This window comes from Lipotes vexillifer, unplaced genomic scaffold (assembly GCF_000442215.2).
Source record: "Lipotes vexillifer unplaced genomic scaffold, Lipotes_vexillifer_v1.1 scaffold3, whole genome shotgun sequence".
Lineage (NCBI taxonomy): Eukaryota > Metazoa > Chordata > Mammalia > Artiodactyla > Lipotidae > Lipotes > Lipotes vexillifer.
Genome location: NW_006783631.1, coordinates 4,046,500 through 4,069,205, shown reverse-complemented (window position 1 = coordinate 4,069,205; position 22,706 = coordinate 4,046,500). Strand labels below are relative to the sequence as shown.

At 42.7% G+C, this 22,706-nt stretch overlaps 1 protein-coding gene across 2 annotated transcripts in view; it reads left to right on the top strand.

The window, feature by feature from the left end:
• CLASP1 (cytoplasmic linker associated protein 1) overlaps window positions 1–22,706 on the top strand; it is a 275,021-nt gene that overhangs the window by 200,341 nt on the left and 51,974 nt on the right. Inside the window, exons 24-31 of one of the 2 annotated variants that reach the window (XM_007456358.1) lie at window positions 5,798–5,901; window positions 8,120–8,143; window positions 9,391–9,635; window positions 11,432–11,495; window positions 13,899–13,901; window positions 14,095–14,258; window positions 18,555–18,633; window positions 19,675–19,818. In XM_007456358.1, coding sequence (XP_007456420.1) covers window positions 5,798–5,901; window positions 8,120–8,143; window positions 9,391–9,635; window positions 11,432–11,495; window positions 13,899–13,901; window positions 14,095–14,258; window positions 18,555–18,633; window positions 19,675–19,818 — 827 coding nt within the window. The remainder of the gene's footprint in view (window positions 1–5,797; window positions 5,902–8,119; window positions 8,144–9,390; window positions 9,636–11,431; window positions 11,496–13,898; window positions 13,902–14,094; window positions 14,259–18,554; window positions 18,634–19,674; window positions 19,819–22,706) is intronic. The other variant, XM_007456359.1, reaches the window with a different exon arrangement.

The following is a 22,706-nucleotide window of genomic DNA, read 5'->3' as shown; positions in this document are numbered from 1 at the left end:
GACTTTTTTCCTTTCTTGTTGGGTTAAATCTGGTCATAAAACTCCTGTTCAGCAAGAACAGCACCCGTGCCCACGTGTCCCTGGCACCGTGCTGAGCGGTCAGTGGGCATATAACCCTTGCGGGTCCCGTTCAGCCTCTGGGACAGGTATCGTCGACCCTCTTGTCTGGATGACAAAACCAAGACCTGGGGAGAGGACGCCACTTCCCCAAGGCCACACGGGTCTGACTTCAAAGCTTGGCTGTTCCCCTGCCTTACCTGAGGTGTCTTTCATTGGTTCCTTCGAAATGTACTAACTGCTTTCTGAGGCCTCTCCAGGCTCAGGTACAGAGAAAGAGCTTGGCCACGTTTCTGAGTCGGGATTTCCGGGTGTGGCGATGGCACCTGGGAATTCATGGATAAGTCCCAAAGGTTGCTACCCCCTGGGGAGCCTCCTATGCCCTTCGGAGAGTGTGATGTTTCCTTCTTATTCTCATTCACTTTAATGTTCATTTCCTACCCCCTTTATAAGTCAGTGAGATTTTGTATTAGTGCCCCTTTGAATCAACTTATGTAGCCAACCTTCACTTTTTAAAAGAAGAGGACAGAAGTAATTCTGTTTCAGTGACTGCATGTTGGGTTTGAGCTTGCATTTTTCTTAAAAAGTTATTTTGGACCATTTTAATGGTATGAATACATAGTGACAGTGACAGCTTTTAGGTGAGATTAAGGCTCTAGGACTCTGCTGTCAATGAGGCTTTGATGTAAGCGGGTCCACCTTGGATTCCATCATGGGACGTTCACTTGAGAACGTGACAGAGGACTTGTTACTTGACAGATTTGCTGTAGAATATTCTGTCGAAACAGAACCAAAGGACGACTTTATAAGGAACCTTCAGATCAGGTGTTGCTTAAACATGGTTTCCAGTTTAAACTGTCAGGATACGATAACCATTGTGCTTGTATAAGAAATAAATAGTTTGCTTCAGTCTTATAAAATGTTTTGCCAGTTTCCTTATTTAAGGAAAGTGATTGTTTTGTAATACCTGTTTTAGAGCTTGCCAACTTATTTTTGTGTATCTCGAGGAATTAGGGATTTTCTTTTTCTTTTGCATGCTGGTAAAAATTTGTCCTTACTGACCAGGTAACCTTTGCTGTTCAGTACCCCTTATCCCGCAGATATGCACATTTCACAAGGTGACACGAGCTTAAGTAAATAAAATTGTATTGAAGAGTTTGGGGTTTTGCCATTTCATGACTAAGCATATAAATGTGGGAGGATTCTGGACTCTGGCACTGCTGAGTGTCACTCTGTGAAACCTATGAACTCTCTGTGCTACAGTCACCATGTTCTTTCCAAGTAATGATAGAAGCATGTTACCTTTTTTTTTTCTTCTTTTTTTTCTTTTTTCTTTTTTTGAGGTAAAGAAAAAGCCACATATTATGTGGCACTTGGGTCAATAAATTCAGGTTTGGACCCAAGCCTGTATTTCATAATTGTTTCTAAAAGTTATTCTCTCCACATGAGGATGGAGTTTGGTGTATGTTTTCTCAGACTGATGAATTGATGCGATATAATATTATGAGTACTTGCTAGCAAAATAACATTTATTAACCAGCACTGCTGCTGTTAACCACCACGGTTTATTCTGTGCCTGGCAGCGTTTCAAGTGTTTGATGTATAGTCTCTCCTAATTCTCTTAACTCCCAAGAGGAGGTTACCCTCCTTGTTGGCCCCATTTCACAGATGAGGAACTGAGACAGAGGGGTTTAGTACTTTGCCCAAGGCCCACACAGCTAGTTGTGATCTGACCAGGACTTGCCCCCCATATGTCACGGAGCTGGTGCTCATAACCAGAGGCCTGCAAATGCCTCTCCAAGGAAAGCTGTTAAACTTATTACAGCCAACTTTCCAACAGTTAAAACAGTGAGTTCATTAATCGTTGGGATATTTCTGCAACAGAACAGCACACATGTTGACTAGGGAAAATGGAATTCAGTTGTTGAGCTCCCCCCCACCTTTTTTTTAAATTGATTTATATTTTACCTGTGAAGCATGAAGTATTTTCTTTATTTTTTATTGAAGTATAGTTGATGTACAACATTGTGTTAATTTCTGCTGTACAGCAAAGTGATTCAGTTATACATACGTACGTTCTTTTTCATGTTCTTTTCCATGATGGTTTGTCACAGTATATTGAATGGAGTTCCCTGTGCTCCATAGTGGGACCTTGTTGTGTATCCATCCTGTATATGAAAGCCCCCTTTTTGTGACTTCATTCTGTGTCTGTTGAGAGAACGTTGTGTGAACTTCTCCGCTTCTGTTTCTGGTGCATGGTCGCGTGTGCATCGCACCCTGACGGGAGGCGTGACCCATCCTGCTGCTCCGCCCCCTCAGCGCGCCCCTGGCGTCCTTCCCGTGCCCAGTTCGTGGTGGCGACGGTGGCTCCCGGGGGCAGCGTGCACCAGGGGGCAGCGTGCACCCGGGGGCAGCGTGCACCCGGGGGGCAGCGTGCACCCGGGGCGGGGGCCGCTGGGTGCACAGGTAGCCCTCCTCCTGTGCCAGCGCCCCGCATGCAGCCCGGGGGTTGGCACTCGCTGTCCATTCGCACCAAACACCATCTCTTTCCGTGAGGAAACACGGCCGCGTTGGGAGCAGCCCCGCGTTCCCTCCGGTCTGTGGCCGCTGCTGTCTCAGGTTCTCGTGTGTTAACCCTGTGGGTGTTGCCGTTCCTTTTACCTGCAGCCTCTCGACGTCATTCCAGGTCCACTAGTGCTCTTGCCACGGCTGACTCTGTTGGGCAGTCAGGTGAACACGCGCTCATGCATGCCATGCCTGTCCACGCTCATTGTCACATCTGTTCCCATCAGTGTCCGCTAGCACTTGGCATGTATGCACCTCATATTTTCTTTGCCCCCCACGATGTGCTTCTATTCTTTTTTTTAAGTTGTTGAATGTTTATGGTTCTGTTAATAGGTCGTAGATGCTTTGTAGCCAGTTTGACGACATCATTTTTCCAGTGTTCGTATTTATGTTAAAACAAAACAAAACAAAAGGATGGGGAAGCACTTCTGCCCCTCCTTTCACTCCCTCCCCCAGGAAAACAGCAGCCCCAGATAGGTGTCCTGAAGGGTCCCTCAGAGGAAGTGGGGTATGGATCTCATCCAGCAGAGGCTTTCGTCTCTCAGTCTTAACTCCCAATAAAATGTCTGTTAACGCTAGTTACTACCGTCCGGTTCTAATTACTTGGAGGTACTATTTAGTGACCAGATGTTCCAGATTATAGCAAACCTCATTTCATATGTATTGAAGGAAATGGATTGTCCTAAAGCATTTATGGAAAAACAAATCGTGGTTAGGATAATCAAGTCAGGCCAAAGGTAGCCTTTGCAGCCTGCAGAGCCGAAACACTCCATCTCAGCCTCATTGTAACAGTACCCCAAATGCCCTGGTTAGCCTCTGGGGCAGAAAGTGAGCATACAATAATGTATCAATTTGCCGGATTTAACTGGCATCGTTTTGATACGCTAATAATCCCTGATGACTGTAGTTTTATCAACTGAGTACAAGGCATAATCTATTAAATCAGACTGTTGATGGTGACAACTGTGACCAATTTACTGAGTTAGTGTCTCTGTTTTTCCTCTAAATGAAGCCACCTATGCATTTTATTATGTATTCTCTGATTAGGATATTCCCCTGAAGATTATGGGCCAGACTGAGGGCACAGTCATATATATCCATCTCATGGAAACTGGACAGTACCAGAGAGAACGTAGAGCAGATTTTGGTCTGGCGAAAACAAAAGCCTTATAAATTTTCTTAGGTCCAGACAAACATTTCCCATTAAGATTTGAAATTCAGTTATCTACAGTGTATATCAAATGATCTGCAGTCACTGTGTATGGCAAAGCTGTATGCATCTGGGAAGCACAGAATAATTGCTTTGTTCTTACAGTTTTAGTTTTGTGTCTGAAAAATCAGTATTATCCCTGGAGCAAGAATTGCTGGCATGAGACCTACTTTTTTTTTTTTTTTTTAAGATTCTGTTTTATTTACGTTTATGCTGGGTAATTTTTAAATGGCTTATAACTGAATTACTTTCATTCTGTTACTCATAAATCCCTTACTATCTACCCTTTTTTAATGGAAAAAAAAGAGACTTGAACAAAGATCATTTATAAAACTATGTGCATAATAAATCTCAAATTTATAATGTTATTTCAGGTGATGATTTATATTCTAGAGAGAGAGAGAATTGTTCTGTGGTCTCTTTTTAGTTTATATGGCACATTAAATCACCTTTTAAACATTCACGTAATGGTGAAATTCAGTACGACCAACAAGCGCATTAAAAAAGGGGATAGTATAACATACAATTTTTGTTTCCCTCTAAAAATTCATAACGATATAGCTTTTGATAGCAGTGTTTACATCTTTTCCCCCTTTCTGTGGCAGTGGAAGGTATAACGTTTCGAAACTGACAATTTAAAAAAGCTATATAACACTTCACTTTTAGAGCTCACCAGTTTGTAGATGATGTCTTGTTACCTACCCAAAATTTTAAATATATCATTTTATAGGAAAGATCAATTATGTAAAACCGACATTAGCTTTATTTTATTTCTTTATTTTTTCTAAATGCTTCATTACTAGAATATGGCACGTGCAGAGACTTTCCTTGTCCAAACAGTGTCTTATTTGTTAACAAAGAGAAAGCATTTTTAATCTTAACATTTTTCTTCCAAAGGTTTATTATACATTAGCATTTTAAATAAGAACCTTTTACCGGACTGCTTTGTCTTGAGCTGCCACAGCTGTGAGCAGCAAGACCTCACAAGGGCAGTGAGTCCCAAGTAATCTCAGCACTTCTTAAGGAAGGCTGGTCAGCTCACGTAATGGGACTTTTAAAAGTTAGTCTCTTTGGACTTGGCGCTTTCACTGCCATGGGCCAGGGTTCAGTCCCTGGTTGGGGAACTAAGATCCCACAAGCTGTGCGGCCAAAAAAATTAAAAAGTTAGTCTTTATTGTCCATGCTTGTTAACAGGCTTAGAATAGTTGTTTGAACTGCTAAAGTTGGAAATTGTTTTGCATTCTGTCCATTCGGTTGACACGTATAAAGATTATCATTTAAAAATCCTTTGAGGGACTCAGGAGAAATTTATATTATCTGAATGATTAATGTTTTGCAGCAAAGATACTAGCTTTTTGTGGTGAAGATTAAAGAATTTTAATAAACTGATTTTTAAATAGCCTTTGGTGACACAGGCATCATGATGAACAAATACCTAACATTAATTGAGCTTAATAACAGTTAAGCAGTAGAGACACTAATGAAAATTTGCACAGAGATCAATTTAATACATTTGTTTCAAATTTTAACTTTTTATTACACATTGTGTTAGAACTCATTGATCAAACCATGAAGCTTTCTAATTAGTTTGACCAAATGTCAGGGCCGCTAGCCTTTAGAGAGAATGCTGTATACATGAAAAAACTACCCTCATGGCCCAGCCACCTTCTATAATAAGGTCCCCTCCATGTCTCAACACTTTTCAAAAATAGACTGTCATTAAAGAACCGTTTCAGTTGTCAGGATGCTTTTTGGCACGATCGTCTTAAATGTGAACAGTGTGAACCTCTGCCACTGATAATAAGCAGGTCAGGTGTAGTTGAAACTACAAGTCAGGTGCAGTGAAAATTGACTAGAGATGCTTCCGTCCTCTGTCCAGTAAGTGGAACGAGGCAGGAGCCGTCGCAAAGAAGTGAAAACACGTGAATTAAAGTGACACATCTTTTGCTTTTGTTTTTTAACTAGACCGGTTTGGGCTCGGCCAGGCAGGAAGAATACCTGGCTCTGTGAATGCCATGCGGGTTCTGAGCACCAGTGCAGATCTGGAAGCTGCTGTTGCTGATGCTTTGGTAAGAGGCACGACGTGTGTGGAGTCTCTTTGAATTACTCACCTGCGTTCTTCTGTCTTAACAGGAAGTAGTCTCCAAACCAGGTCACTAAATCATCCTTGACACTCTTTAAACTGTGTAAATTTATATTATTATTCTTTTCTTCTTAAACTGTGAACTCTGTATGTAAGTGAAAACTGGCCTTACAAGACACAGTAGCATCAAGTATGTCTTCTGTGCTCCGCAGTATCAGTCAAGTTGTGATGACATCAGGCTTCTCTGATGTCATTGGGCTTCTTCTTTTCCTTTTTTATCTTTTTTTTTTTTTTTCAGCATTTCCTTTATTCCCTTCTATTGCTTCTGTTGCTTTACAGGCTTTGATGGCATAGCCTAAGCGTATCATTGTATAACAGTAGGTCATAGCGTTTGTGGTTTGAAAATCTTGCGTTTATTCCATTTCCCTCACTAGTTGTTCCATATGATTTTGTTTGTTTAAATGAGTCCTTAAGTCATTATTTACGGAAACTTTCCCAGATTTTAAGGTCAACTCTCTGTGTATATGAAGCACTAGTGAAGTATGTTTTTGCACTGTTACAATGTAATATCTAAAAAAGCAACGTAGGGCTTCCCTGAGCGTATCATTGTATAACAGTAGGTCATAGCGTTTGTGGTTTGAAAATCTTGCGTTTATTCCATTTCCCTCACTAGTTGTTCCATATGATTTTGTTTGTTTAAATGAGTCCTTAAGTCATTATTTACGGAAACTTTCCCAGATTTTAAGGTCAACTCTCTGTGTATATGAAGCACTAGTGAAGTATGTTTTTGCACTGTTACAATGTAATATCTAAAAAAGCAACGTAAAGTGATTAGAAGTCCTTAAACTTGTGGTTATAGCAAAGAATTCCTAAGTAGAATCAGCTTGTGGTCAAATGGCCTTTTAAAGATGCATTGCAGCTGGTAGTAACACAGCCTCTTGTACTTTCTGGTTTATGTGCTCAGCATTTAAAATAGACATTCTTTAGAACTGCCCGATCTCTGGTCTTGCTTGTACTGTTTTAAGACTTGTTCTGTTCTAATGAACAAAGGTAATAACCCCGCTTTCAGACCCTGAGGTTTTAAATCAAGCCCTGTTTCATCCGATCAAAACTTTATAGCGTGTGGCCACAGTGATCAGACCCCTGAGGTTTTAAATCCAGCCGTGTTTCGTCGGATCAAAACTTTCTAGTGTGTGGCTATGGGATCAGACCCCTGAGGTTTTAAATCCAGCCGTGTTTCATCCAGTCAAAACTTTATAGCGTGTGGCCCCAGTGATTCCAACTCTCATCCCTCCCGGCCCTCCCTCATTTATTCCTGCTCAGCCAGATTTCTCTGGCAAGCATCTGTGAGCAAGCAGTTTTCCGCTCTCCTCATGGTTTCACGGTGAGGGCTGCCCGGCCAGCTCTGTTCATCAGCCTTGTGTGCAGGAGGGCTTTTTCTGGCAGATACTGGAGTTCAGGATAATTGCTTTAAGCAGGACTTTAACTTAAGAGTCACGAGGTGGCGCACAATTCTGTGAAACGGTTCCTCCCTTCCAAGTTGCAGCATTTGGAATCTGTTTCTTACTTATTCCGGGACTTGAAGAAGTGGGGGCCAGAGGGGTGAGAAGTGATGGATGCGCAAAGCCCTTCCTCGGTGAGACAGCACTTCGCTCTGTGTGGGGGAGGGGTACAGTGCCCAGAGTGCCAGGGGTCAGAGCAGGACTGGAGAGTCTGGGCTTTGCCTTCACCTGACTTGGGCTTTTCTCTGAGCTCCGGCTCCCCTTACACCCCTGCTGCCCTCACTACTACGTTTTGTCCAAACTGCTTGGTCTCTCCAAGCGACCTGCTCCAGAAGAGACAGCGCCGGGATGGTACACAGTCCTTGCTCGCAGAAAAGAAGTCCCGGGGCAGCATCTGTCCTAGGAGCAGGCGACAGAGTTAATAGCTACATTAGGGATATACCTCAGTGCTATGGGGAGAGTTTCAGCAAAGAATTCCAGTAGATACCGGAAGGTCTCGTAAGAGGCGTAGGAGGGTTAGGAAATGCCATTGTGAAAGCGTTCTTTGTTATTCGCTTGACACGAATCGCTTGCTAACCTGTATTTTTGGTTTGCTAAGATATGTTCTGCTGTACACTTTTGTTGCAAGAACGATCCCCACATATGCTTCTGACATAATTCTCTATGCTTTTTCCCCATCCTTCAATATTTTCCTGCCTACAGCTGTTAGGAGACTCCAGGAGCAAGGTACCAGTGCTTTAACTTTTGTTTTATGTTTTTTTTTTTCTTTTTTTTCTGTTGAGTATATTTCCTTTTAGGAGCTGGTAAAAGCAACAAAAAAAGTAGCATAGTATAGAAATTCTGTTCTGAATTGTGATTTTGTGGAAACTAGTGATGCTGTTGCTACTGATGGAACTGGTCATCTCTCACATTTGCCTCAGTGTTTTCGAATATCAAGCTCTGCCCCTTTTCCTACTAGTGTTTCATTTTAGTTATTAACCTAGTTTGTGTCTCCTCTTATGTCGTTATTGATTCATGAATGAATACATTCAACATTTTTCTTATCTTAGGAATCTAGTTGATGGGTAAGTGAGATGACCATATAATTATCATCCTGCCAAGGTTACTTTTGAGAGTGAGAGAGGGTGCTGTTAATAATTATGCTGGGACAGTCGGTGGAAGGCAGAGCTGTCCGTCGTACAAGTCACATTCCTAGAAAATTACATCGGTACAGTTTAAGCCAGTAGCTATTTGTTTTTCTCTCGGAGGAACCGTATTTTATAAGTTTTATCTATTTTATGTAGCTGTTGCTAAATTATATAGGGATTTAACTTACAGTTTTATATTCAGAGGTAAGAGAAATGAATGACATGGGTATTCTAGTCTACAGAAGGCCTGTTAGTGTTGTAAAACTTTAAGTCCTTAATAAAAATGGTTTAGATCATTTAGGAATCCTTTTATGTAGGACACTCTGCCACTGACATTGCAGTGTCAGACGTTCTTAAGGAAGCATGACTATTCAAACAAATTTACTCACAGACCATGCTCAAGATAGATTGCTTTTGATTGGGAAGGGGCTGGTGGGCGCTCATACTTACAGTGCGTCAGGTGCCGAGCCGGGCTGTTTAACATATAATTCCACTTAATCCTGACAACAAGCCTGTGAGAAGGATAATCGTTGTCATCTCAGAGATGGGGAAACTGAAGCAGACAGATGAGGAGGCTTTCTGAAGTCACACAGCCAGTCGGTCTTACTGAGAAGGCCACGCACCGCGCTAGAGATCATGCTCTTTCCTCTCTGCTGTGGGCTGCTCTGCTTGTTACTCACCCTACGTCTGCTTTTCTGTTTTTACTCCCCTCATCTGTAAGCGCAGGGAAAGGGCGGTGCATGCGCCTGTGTGTGTGTCTACGTTTAGCGCTTTGTTGTTGGTTTTGTTTGGTGAGACTCACGTCACCTGTCCGTGTCTCCCCCGACCCGTCCTTGGATCTGGCAGAAGAAGCCCGTGAGAAGGAGGTATGAGCCGTACGGGATGTATTCTGACGACGACGCCAACAGCGATGCGTCCAGCGTGTGCTCCGAGCGCTCGTACAGCTCCCGGAACGGGGGCATCCCCCACTACCTGCGCCAGACCGAGGATGTGGCCGAGGTACTCAACCACTGTGCCAGCTCCAACTGGTCCGAGCGGAAGGAGGGGCTCCTGGGCCTGCAGAATCTGCTGAAGAGCCAGAGAACACTGAGGTGAGGGCAGGAGGCCAGGCTTGTGAACTCAGGCTGAGTCCCGTGTTGCCCTCCCGGGGCCTTACCCGGACTCCCGTCATCTCGGGAGTTCTTAACGGAATTCCAGCCGCTGGGGCAGGCACTAAAGGTGCTGGGAGGGCTAAGTCGTGGTCCTTGCCTTCCAGAGAATTTGAAGTATCCGGCAAACACTTTGTAACTGATTAGGTTTAGAAAGCATTTGGTTCCCTATGGCTTACACTTGTCTATTAGGTGTTATTTGAGAAATCTCGGTACAGTTTGCAATTTAGGTCAAAAGTGAAACAAGTCTGCAGGTTGGGACGGTTTATTACACTTTAGAGTCATGGATAAAATGATACCAGCCTCAATCTGAAATGTTTTGATACACATAGTCGTAGGTATAGTTTATAAATATGCAGAGTAGGGAGATACTCAAATAGGGTACTCTAAAGTACTCTTTAGGGTTAGAATTGATTATTTTTGCTTTTTTCTTTGTTTCTATATTTCATAAATTTTCTAAAATGAGCATGTATTACATATACCAAAAATATGTGTTTATACCATATTTCCTCAAATCTAAGGCACCACTGACACACCATTATTTTATATCTGAGAAGAAATGCTGCTTATTAAACCATGACAGTACTAATAGGTCATTGCTTATAAGATGAATCTCAAAATCACAGAGATGTTTGAACTACACTATATTATATTCTTCGGGTAACTTTTTTAAAGCTGTATGGTGAGACTGGATAAGTGTCTATGGTCATGGATGGCTCCGCAAAGCCATGGGAGCATTGACTGACGAATCACTGGGCTTCAAGCGTGGCTGTCCAGTCAGTCTGGCCCCTGCCTTATTCCTTCCTGCCGCCTTCCCTCCCCACCCCCCGGCCCCCCTTGTTCTCTTCTGTGCACGTGTCAGGAGGAGTTTCGCCACATGCGCTCTGAAGTGCAGGTCCTCCCTGGTGCTCTAGTGACCTGTCAAAAAACAGAAAAAAGGATTTGCTGTCATCATTCGTCAAGAAATCTGCTCAATTCTCGTGGCCCCAGTTTCTTGATTCTTAGTGTTCACCAAGTATCCATTGAATAATCTCTAGAAATCTGTTGATTAGCGTTGGTCTGATCTAGATTTCATTGTTAGCAATGTTAAAGGATCACCCAACCTGAGAGGGATGATTTGGGGAAGAAGGTGAGTCTTTCTAATGAAACCTTGAAGTAGAAATGGGTTTCAGTAGTACAGTTCAGGGTAAGAAAAGTCACAGGGGCACCAACATGAAATGCGTGTTTGCTTCGTCTCAGGCACAGTTGCAGGTAGGGTGTGTTCTTTAATCCTTTTAGCAGCCGCTTGGTTCACTGAAATGGATACAAAGATATCAGAGTACTTTGGCTCTAGCTGAACTGAGATTAAAATCCAGGCCTGTCTGACCCCGAAGCACATGCTTTTCCTAGTTGATCCCATTGCCTTTCATTTGGGGTGGTGGAAACACACCTGCAACGAGGTGAGCGGGATGTGGCTCATGGCTTTGCCACGCCCACATGTGTGAACTCAGGTGATCACGCTCTGAGATTCAGTTTCATTTTAGAATGAGAGCAAGACGATCGTGATTTTTTTATTCCTGTGCGGTTCCATCATAAATTAAAATTTAGATAATTGATTTGTGAAGAAAGGACTTTGTTATATAAAAATTATATAAAGCTTATGTAGTGGAATGAAATAAAAGGATTTCGAGAAGCTGTAACTAATTTCAGTTTGGCTTATTAAATATTAAATTTATTTATTTCTATTTTGTTTCCTCTAGTCGGGTCGAGTTGAAAAGATTGTGTGAGATTTTCACCCGAATGTTTGCTGACCCTCACAGCAAGGTAAGGTCTGGGGAACGTGCCCACTTGTGTTCCTCTCTGCATGTCTATGTGGGCCGCATAATACACGACTTCAGAGTGGGATACCAGCCCTGCAGCACAGTGTAGACCTTACAGACTGAACCCCAATTTCAGCAATAGTTTGTTGTGGCTTCTGAAAACGGAATTCTTAGAAACTTCCAATGTCCATACAACATCAAGTTAAATAAAGTGTGTTTCAAGTAAGGGTTACCATGGAGAGAATGAGATGTAGTCTTTTACTTATTCAGCGAATATTTTTGCATACTTAGCCAAATGGTGGGCTGGGTGCTAGGATGTAACAGTGTGTTATAATGTAATGCCTTCCTGAAAAAAGTTACAGTAGTGAAGAAAATAATCAAGTTATGTAATTTTTTTGGGGGGGGTACCCATGTAGAATTTGTCTATATGGGGCAAGATAGACAAATGGAAGCATTTTTAAAATGGATTTACTGAAGAACCACATTAAGTATTTCTCCAGACACCAATAGAATTGCTGCCTCTAAGAATTTGCTGGATGGTGGTCACTTAGCTGGTGCCTACACCTCCTGGGGACTTGGAGGAGGACTGCCTTTTGACAAGGACTCCCTGCTGAGGAGAGAGCACCCAGGAGTGAGGGACAGGCCCTTTATAGGAGTGGAGCTGAGAGCGGGACCCTTGACAAAAGTTCACTTGGAGTCTAGATTGTAAATAAATACCATTTTTTGGGAGGAAGGCTTTGCAGTCTGTTGCTGTTCGATGGTTTTAGAGAAAGAAAAAACAGAGGAATGATGATATCGGGAAAGTTAAAGGGTAAAGGACAGAAACTAAAGCAGAAATTGAGGGAACCAGAAATCAGCACCAGCAAATCTTAAATGCTTGATGTGAAAGACTTAACTGTCTTACACTATCATTTTCCTAGTAAAAATGGTCTCTTCTAAATAAATCCTCCTGGGAGAAAGAAACCTGTGGTGGCCAGAAAGTCTAGCCAGTTACTGTGATCCCCCTTCTTTTCCTACACTTTCGTCCTCACAGGAATTGTCCGTGAAGTGTCAATCATCCATCCATCCGTGCAGTCATTCAGCATTTACTGAGCACCCACTCTGGGCTAGGGATACAGAAGACAACACAGGACCCCTCCCTGCCTTTTGAAATGCTCACGGGGGCATAGGAGAATGAATGCAGGGGTGCTCCTTTTTGGGGTGGGGGCAACAGTTCTCCTCAATATTGGTCTTAAAGCATGTCTTAAAATTCCTGTTATGACCCTCACAGCAAGGTTGACATTCACAGTATTAATAAAATCCAAGAAACGTTGAGTTTAAGGGCCAGGTAGATATCCAGAGATATAATTATCAAGATTTTCTGTAAGATAGTATTAAAAGCAGTAAGATTTAAAGCATAAGCATAAGATTCATAAGATGTATAGCATAAGGGATATTAGATGGATTTGGACATTGATGAAATTTCTATTACCTGTCACCTCTAGATTGCTGATTCAGAACCAGAATGTGAGGATAAAGAAGGAAATTTGTTTCCATCAGAAGGCTCTTGTACAGTGAGTTTGCAGGTCTCAGTTTAGTAAATATTTGCTAGCTGCCTTTGTGCTAAGCCAGGAAGCCCACAGCTGGGGCTCATTGACTTCTTTCTGAGCTGTCTCACGGGAGACCCCTGGTGGTTAACAGTTGCTGAGCTAGAACTGAGTAGGTCTGTGATAGCCGGGTTGTCCCAGGAGAGCAGGACTCATTTACCAAGTAGGGTGCACAGTGCCACCGCTAACCTCTCTGAGACTGGTTCAGGGGTGATCCACCGTGAGCTCTGTCTCACCGTAGGGAGCAGTGGTGATCACGCAGCAGCGTGAGGGTTATGTCAACTGTTGGTGTCTTTCATCCCAAGCCATAATTTTTTATAAAGATTGGTATGGCTCTTATAATATCTTTTCATAAAGATAATACTTTAATCTGAACGGGCATACATCAAAATAGGTGACTGAAATGAAAAGCAATACATATGCAAGTTTTTTTTTTCCCTCATCCTGTAATAGTTTTTGTTGAATGCTAGGTGATGAGCAATAATAGTATAGAATTATGATGGTTAAAAGGTTTTTTAAAGAAAAAGAGGGGGAGAGAAAGGAAAGAGAGAGGGAGAGAAGAAGGAAGGAAGGAAGGAAGGAAAGGAAAAAGGAAAGGAAAGAAAAGAAAGACCTCCAGGATTAGACTCATATTTGCAGCAAAGTTAATTTCTCTCTGTACTGAATTTTAAAGGCATGTAGAGGGAGGGGAGAGTTATTTCGTCAGTTTGTAGCCTTTTCAGGCCTTTTAAGAAACTGCATGAAACTTGTATGACTTCACTGTGGACTAACATGGAATCTGTTTCGTTGCATGGCCTGGTTTGCGGTGGAATTCACACCAGAGAGTAAGTTCCGACCCCTTTTCCTTTATCTGTTCTTGTTACTGCGTTTGCCTCCTATGCCATGTCCAGTTGTGGGCAGTGCCAACCCCAGTTACGATTCTGGACAAAGCCAAGATGGGCATTTTTATCATTTTGGAGACTTGGGAGGAAATCATGAATTAAATATGTGAAATACTTGGTTTCCATTTCTGTCTAGGTTTTCAGTATGTTTTTGGAGACGCTTGTGGATTTTATAATAATTCATAAGGATGACTTGCAAGACTGGCTTTTTGTTCTTCTCACACAATTGCTTAAGAAAATGGGAGCAGATTTGCTTGGATCTGTGCAAGCGAAAGTTCAGAAGGCTCTCGATGTCACAAGGCAAGTGTTTGGGGGCAAGATCGTTTTTTCCCAGCTTTTGAGGTAAAACTGACATACAACATTGTGTAAGTTTTAAGTGTATAATGTGAGGATTTGATACATGTATATATTGCTAAATGATTACTGCAGTGTCAGTTAACACATCCTTCACCTCACATAACTACCATTTTTTGTTGCTTATGTGGTAAAAGCAGTCAAGATATGTTCTCTTAGCAAGTGTTATAACTGTAACGGGACGTTTGTACCCTTTGACCAACATCTCCCCATTTCCCTCCCCCCACTAGGCTCTGGCAACCACCATTCTACTCTTTGTTTCTATGGGTTTGACTTTTTTTTTTTTTTTTTTTTAAGATTCCACATGTAAGTGATATGCAGTATTTGTCATTCTCTATCTGGCTTATTTCACTTAGCACGATGCCCTCAAGTTTCATCCATGTTGTCACAAATGGCATGATTTTCTTCTCTTTTATGACTGAATAATATTCCATTTATATGTACACCACATTTTCTTTATCCGTTCATCCATCAACACACTTAGGTTGTTTCCATGTCTTGGCTGTTTTGAATAGTGCTGCAGTGAACATGGGGTCGGATATCTCTTTGAGATACTGATTTCATTTCCTTTGGACATATACCTAGCAGTGGGGTTGCTGGCTCATATGGTAGTTCTAATTTTTTTTTTTTTTTTTTTGCCTGTGCCACGTGGCTTGCAGGATCTCAGTTCCCTGACCAGGGGTTGAACGTGGGCCACAGCAGTGAAAGTGCCGCGTCCTAACCGATAGGCCACCAGGGAATTCGCTAGTTCTAATTTTTTTGTGGAACCTCCATACCGTTTTCCATAGCGGCTGCACCAATTTACATTCCCACCAGCAATTTGTTATATCTCTTGTCTTTTTGATGATGGCCATTCTAACAGGTGTGAGGTGATACCTCATTGTAGTTTTTATTTGCATTTTTCTAATAATTAGTGATGTTGAGCACCTTTTCATGTACTTGTTGGCCATTTGTATGTCCTCTTTGGGAAAATGTCTACTGGTGGGGTGGGGGCACTAGACCATTTTGATACTAAGAGAGTCTTTGTAGGTGGCTTCTTGTCATTTTGTTACCCGTGGCTTTTGTCACCCACTTGAATATCTACTTTCTTACTTAATTCCCACATTCTCTTATTAACATATATGTTGAAATATCCCAACAGTCCATGAGATGAAATGCCCATATCTTCCTTGAGTTGACATTATTTTTGTGAATGCCTAAGACAAATGTAAAAAAAAGAAAAAAAACATTGAAAATTGATTCTCTTCTCTTTAAAAAACACTTTAGAATATTTATGAGCATCCTCCTGAAGACCTCAGTATTTTTACGGCTTCAACCTCTTGTAAGGCACACTAGAAATATTTCTGTTCATGTGTGGTATAGGGTTCCCATTCATCCAGGAATAGTTTCTATTAACAGTTCATTGGCTAGAGATGATAACACACTTACAATATTTGTAGCCCATCTGGCCTTTATGAGAAAAGAAAAGCTACTGAGACTCAGAAAAAGTGTAAAAAAACTGACTCTGTGCTGTTATTGTTTGGAAACAAACTTCTGATCTTTGCCTGTGCAATAGTAAATCCTCGACACACGAGTGATCGAAATTGAATGATCTCAGAAGATGGTTCGCAGTAATGTCTAGCTTGTGATTTGGTGGATGACGGAGGGGAATGTGTCAGATTGCTGAATTTTTAAAAGAATAAACAGATGTCTCCAGGTCACTCAGAAAATCATCATCAGATAGTAACTTTTATATGACCCGTTACTGCAAACTGGGATATGAGTAGGTATCATAGAATTGTCAAAATGGAAGGCCCTTTCTCATTTCTTTATAAAATTAGGAAACAGAGAGTAACTTGACACACCTGGAGCCCCACTTCCTGCTCGTGGCAGCCCGGGAGCCAGCATCCAGGAGAGCCGGTTGTCACTCTGTTGTGTGTCCTGTGGTCGCCGGCTGGCCTGCGGGAGAGTGTGGAGGGCATCACACTGCCCCGTCATTGTCCCCCACGCTTGCATCTGTTAGATGTCTCTGGCTGCCAAGCCTACATTTGTTCCTCTACACTGTGATGCCAGCTTTTCTTTTGGTCCCCGACCCCGGAGATCTGTGTAATTTGTGCTGCTATAGAATTTTATTATCCAAGTAGATTTCCCTTTAGATTTTCAGTGAACTCAGTGTAACGTACTCTATTTGCAGTAAGGCTTTCAGGCACCATCCCTCCTGTGGGTGACTAAGTGTAGTGCAGTTGGGGGACAGTCCTCTACACCAGTGGATTCCTCACAGTTTGGCCAGAGGTTGACTAGAGAGGCTGAGCTGATGCAGCTGATGATACACGAGTGATGTAAACAGCCAGGGCAGTTATGCGAGAGGCTGGGGAGCTGCGGTGAGTTGTGGTCACAGGGGATGTGGGCCCAGTGGTCCAGGCTTTTCAAGAAAGGTCAGAAATGTGGATTAAGGCAAGATATTCCAAGGTATATTTTTTTTAAATGACACTGTGAAAGCCAAGGAAAACATTTGTAAGCCAGACTTTAGCCTGTAGATTGCTTCCTTAATTTAGGTGAATTTATGAATGACAGAAGATCCATTTCAGATTTTTAGGGATGATGGAAATATTACGATTATATATCTGATCTTTGGTGATTAAGGGAAATAATTGTGCCCTCCTATTAGTTTTCCTGGATGCCTCATTCCTTTAAGAACCCTCTTCTAGGGAATTCCCTGGCCTAGGTCCCTAAAGCATGTGTCCCTTTTTCTCAGCAGCTGAGATGTTTAACTCTTTCAGCTTATCTAGGATTGTGAGTACCGAGGGCGTCTCAGTGGTGGCTGAGAGCTGTTCCTCAGGTGATAGACCTGATTGTGAATCTGCTTCAGTTTCCTTTCCTTTGGCTGCACTTGACAGCAGGGCACAGCTCCAGCTTAAATGCACCCATTACTCACATGTATTCTTCATCTTCCCTTTGCTGTAGAAGAAAGGAGAGGTGTTCTGTCTGTGGTCTGTTTCTTTGATGTGTGGCCAGTATGAGTCACTTAAATCATATATACTAAGATGCGCTTTGCTTCCAGAGGTGGTCCTCAGAGCTTCCTGGATACAAATAGATGTGGGAGGAAAGGATGTGCTGTTGGTCAAGTTTACTTTTTATTAGTAATTATGATGGTGGTACTACTAGTAACTAGTATGTGCCACACACTTTATGTTTTTCTTGTATTATTTCATTTAAATTTCAAATCAGTCCTGTAATCTGAAAGATTCCAACCTGCGTCCCTTTTCTTTCTACTATCCTTCCGTACACTGAGAATCGTCTCTAAGGGAGTCTAAAAGAAAGTGATGCAGTCACTCAGCCTCAATTGGAATAGATCTTTGCGTTGCATTATCTTTCCTGTTAGCATGGAAGGGACCTCTGCATTAGGCACAAGGGCTCCTTCAGGCAATTTTAAACTCATACTAGCAGTCGTGGCTTTTTAAGGGAGAGGGCACTGACTTTCGCTCGCCAAGAGCCCTCAGGGTTACTCAGTTGGATCAAAAATGTGAGAGGACCATGAGAAATGAGATGAGTCGCAGGTGAGAAGTGGAGCCGGAGTGGGGCTCTTAGGGTCCCAGGCTCCTGTGTGTGTCTGTAGCTGGAGATGGGTGTCTCTGGGTGAGTGTCCCACGGGCGCTCTTCTGTGGTGACCGCACAAAGCCAGCTCACGGGCGGTTACCCAGCGAGGACCCCAGGAACTGTGCAGGTAGTTTCAGCAAGGGCAGCTGCAAGCAGCCTCATCGGGATGTAAAAGTTAGATTTGGGCAATGGAAGTGTTTCTCATGTGAGCAGTATTCCGAAAGGTACCTGGAAAGAAGACGAGCAGATCCCAAGAAGGCAAGCAGGCATTCATTGCTCAGTTTATGTGTTTCGGGACTTTTAACAAGATTTCCCCTTTTCTAAATTTTCTAGGGAATTCCCTGGCGGTCTGGTGGTTAGGACTCGGTGCTCTCAAGTGCTGGGCCCGGGTTCCATCTCTGTTCAGGGAACTAAGATCGCGTGTGCCATGCGGCGCAGCTAAACAAAAACCAAAAGACAAAACAAAAAAGAAATAAGTTTTCTATGTAATGTGTATTACTTTAGTATTTACATAAAATGAAAAGTCATATTTAAAAAACATAAACATGCTTGCTTTTTACATATGTTAGAGGAATCTATAATAGTGTATTTTTGTTTCTTATATGATTTTACATTGTTTTTTGTAATAAGTCTTTCTTTTAAAATACTTTTTTTTTTTAAACCTAGGGACTCCTTTCCATTTGATCAGCAATTTAACATTTTGATGAGATTTATTGTGGATCAAACCCAAACTCCTAACCTCAAGGTCGGTAACTATTTGTCATTATAGTTCAACCTGTAGAAGTCAAATTTGCTTAAAATATACTTGTTTATACATGACTCATATTTGGCTGTTGTGAGTAAATCTGCTGTGAGCAACATGTTTCCATTTCTCTTGGTTCAGTACATAGTAGAGAAGTTGCTGGTTTATTGGGTAGGGACATGCTTAACTTTATTTTAAACTGACGAACTGGTTATATCAGATTATGTTCCTACCAGCGGTGTCTGAGAACTCCAGTTGCTCCACATCCTTACCAACATTTGGGCATTATTACAGTGCTTCACATTAATATTTAATGTAGAGAATTTTGATGTGTTAAAATAGGTATCTTATTGGAATGTTTTTAATATTAATGTCGTAACACATGAAAAATGAATTGACATGTTTTATAAACATCATACCTGTAAGAACGAACTAATGGTATTTGAAGGAGGATGTGCTCCTTTGAATGGCATCAGGTACATTGTCTGTTCTTTGATCACTAATTTTGCTGAGGTTTTTAGGAGAGGCCCAATAAATAATAACCCTTTTCTCCTGAGGTCAAAACCAAATGAGACCTCGGTGGGCAAGTTAGAGCAGAATTATCAGCTTGAATTACCTTCAGTGCTGCCTTGCAAGACCTGGCCTAGAGTGGCTGAAAAATAAAACTCACACAGAGTTGTACTTGCCCCGCGGTCGGTGGCAGAGCTGGGGGTCCCCCTGGTGCCTCCACCCCTCACTCCAACGGGGGGTCCTGCCCGGCACGTGTCTTGCGGCGTCTCTGAGGAGCAGAGCCTGCCTTCTCTGCAGGCCCGGCAGTCACAGAGGGAAGGGGATTAGGCTGCAGGCCTCCCTTCTGTTCCCAGGCTTCCCTGTCAGTCATCTCACGCTTTTTCCCTGCTGGAGGGCCCCTGCGTGTAGAAACATAAATCTAGGAGAAAGGCGGTGTCCCCTCAGTAGTGTGTACTTTTCTCTGAGCACCACTTAAGAGTTCTGTTCAAAGATTTATTAAGTGTACCTACTGTTTATAATTGCTGGATCTTTCAGGTCAAAGTTGCAATCCTGAAGTACATCGAGTCTCTCGCTAGGCAGATGGACCCAACAGATTTCATAAACTCTAGTGAGACAAGGCTTGCTGTTTCTAGAATTATAACCTGGACGACAGAACCAAAGAGTTCAGACGTGAGAAAGGTATGTCCTTAGGCACGCGTCACAAAGAGGCATTTATGGGAACTTGTAAACCACCCACAAGCCTACACGCAAACCACTATCGCTCCTTTTCTAGGAAACCAAGGCTCTGCTCCTGTCCCTCCAGCTCCGTCTAGTTGCAGCCTTTGAAGATCAAAATGAGAATCTGAAATCTTGTATCATGGGAGACACCCTGATACCAAGATATTGTGTTTTTGCTTTTTTTTTTTTTTTTTTTCCAATCACCTGAAGAGAAACATTTGCTATTTTCTTCTGAAATGGCACGTTGAAAGGCATATAACACAGTGGAGGGAGCACGGGACCCTGTTATTTCTATTCTTAGGTAGTATTCTGCCTTAGGACTACTATGAAGATGAATTCATATATGCTAAAAGCATGATCCATTCCTGACAGGTTATAAGCACACAGGAAGTGTAAGTTATCACTCTCTTTGTTGTTTCTATTATTCTCTTCCTGTCAGTGACCTGGTCTTCTACACTTGCGTTTCACACATGGCCATTGTTCTTTATATAAACAAGCTAGCCTTTCAAAGTTACTGTTAAAAACCAGATTTCTTAGTTCTGGTTTCAGACTAAAAGTACTTGATTTTGGTTATTTGCGTGTAATCATGAACCTTGCTTTTTTTTGTTCTTTCTTTCTTTTTTCCCTGTAGTATACTCCTTCCACCGCCATCCATGCCAAAATAGTCCTTTGGCCTTGGGGTAGAGTTGGTAACGTGGACCACTTGGGTCGAGGCTGGGTTAAGGATGATTCCAAGAGGTAGTTAGCAAGGTTCTTGTGGTTCCAGATGCCCCTGAACACCTAGCTCCTGCTCTAATGGAATCCAAGGAAGGGAACCAAAGAACCACCTTCAGGGTTTCTTTGGGAGGGTCACAGCCAGTGTAATTCTCCAGCCATTGTACAGTAATAAACTAAGTTGTCCAAGGTCAAAGAAACAAGGGTGAATTTTATTAAAGCACTCATTCAAAATTACTGTTCTGATAGTAAATAATATTTTTGATTTATGATCTGTTTGTAAAATGTTTCAATATTTATTGAAAGAGCATTTCACTGGCAACCTTTAATTTAACCATTAAGCCTCTTTGGGACTTGGGAGGTGGTGGCATGATTTGGTTGATTGGAACGTCAGAAAGATATTGGTGTTACAGTTTTCAAAGTCACAGATCAACCAAGAAATACAAGAGCCCAAGTACAACTTCCTATCTTTAGTCATAACACGTTGAGTACGTGTGTCTATATGAGTATGTGTTTTTGTAATTGAAGGTTACTGAAGTGTTCCCTCCCATGGGGCTGGAAGATGTTTTAGACATGCACGTTATTATCATGATTAGGGCCTGTATGGGAACAGCCAGCTTTGGTCATTATGGCTACTTTCTCTGGACATGCACATTAAACATTTGAATTCGGATTTATTGTCCTAACCTTTCTAATCAGGACACTAGAGGAATGTTTTTCCTTGAGTTATCTAGCCTGGGGCATCAAAACACTGCCTCCAGTGTCTGCCTGCACATCTTCCCCTTCCCCATTGTGAGGACTGCCAAACACCCCACCTTCAGGCTGAGGTCGAACCTGGCCTCCGGGACAGTAATCCCGGCCCCTCAGAGGAAGCTGAAAAGCTTTACGTCAGTAGTTCTCAGTCCTGGCTGCAATGAAAACTAACCTAGATGGCTGTGCTCTCCCCGCAGTCACTTGACTTCACTGGTACAGAGTGGAGCGTGGACGTTGCTCTGTGTCTGGTCAGGGCTCCTTCCACTCTTGGCTGATCTTTAATGCAGTGTTGAGGCCCATCAGTTTAGACCGTTCCCCTGGGACTGAACCTCAGGCACACAGGCTGCTGACGTAGTCTTGACCTGGTTGCCGCTAATTCTCTCGGGACCCAGCCTGGGCCCTGGGTGTCTTCAGGGCGAGGCCTGGCCCTGCCATTCCCTGTGCCTCCTCCACCTCTCTGCTTTTGTTCACCCTGCATGCTCAGCACATAGCACAGGACCTGTAAAACAAAGTAGGCATTTAGTAAGTATTTTCAGTGAATTAATGAATGATAAATACCCAAAGAGAGGGCTTCCCTGGTGGCGCAGTGGTTGAGGGTCCGCCTGCTGATGCAGGGGACGTGGGTTCGTGCCCCAGTCTGGGAGGATCCCACATGCCGCGGAGCGGCTGGGCCCGTGAGCCATGGCTGCTGAGCCTGCACGTCCGGAGCCTGTGCTCCGCAACGAGAGAGGCCACAATAGTAAGAGGCCCGCGTACCACAAATTAAAAAAGTAAAAAATACCCAAAGAGAAATGATCTAATTTCAAGTAACATTTTGAAGCCATCATGTTCAAAACCAGAGCCTTGGAAGTTCTCCTCTTGTGGCTTCTGTATTCGTTTTCTACTGCATAACAAATCACCACAAACTTAGCAGCTTGAAATAGCACAAATTTATGATCTCACAGTTGGGTTCTCTGCTCAGAGCCTTCCCAGACTGAAGTCAAGGTGTGGCCTGGGTCTTGGATCTCACTTGAGACGCTCCTGCTGACTGTCAGCAGGGGGCGTTCTCGGCCGGTGGAGGCTGCTCTCCACCCCCATCACATGGTCCTCTCTATAGCCTGGCACTTTGCTTCTCCAGAGCCCGCAGGAGAATTTTTGAAGAAATAATGCCCTAAAACTTCCCAAATTTTATGAAAAACTTTAATCTACACATCTGAGAAGCTCAGCAAACTCCAAGTAGGATTAAAAAAAAAAGACCCACGCCTAGACACGTCATAATCAAGCTGCTGAAAGCTGAAGACAGCAGAGGGAAGCAGCTCAGCATAGCTGGGGTCCTCAGAAAACAAACAGCTGCGTGCTCATCAGCAACCACAGGGGAGGGGCTTCCATGGTGGCACAGTGGT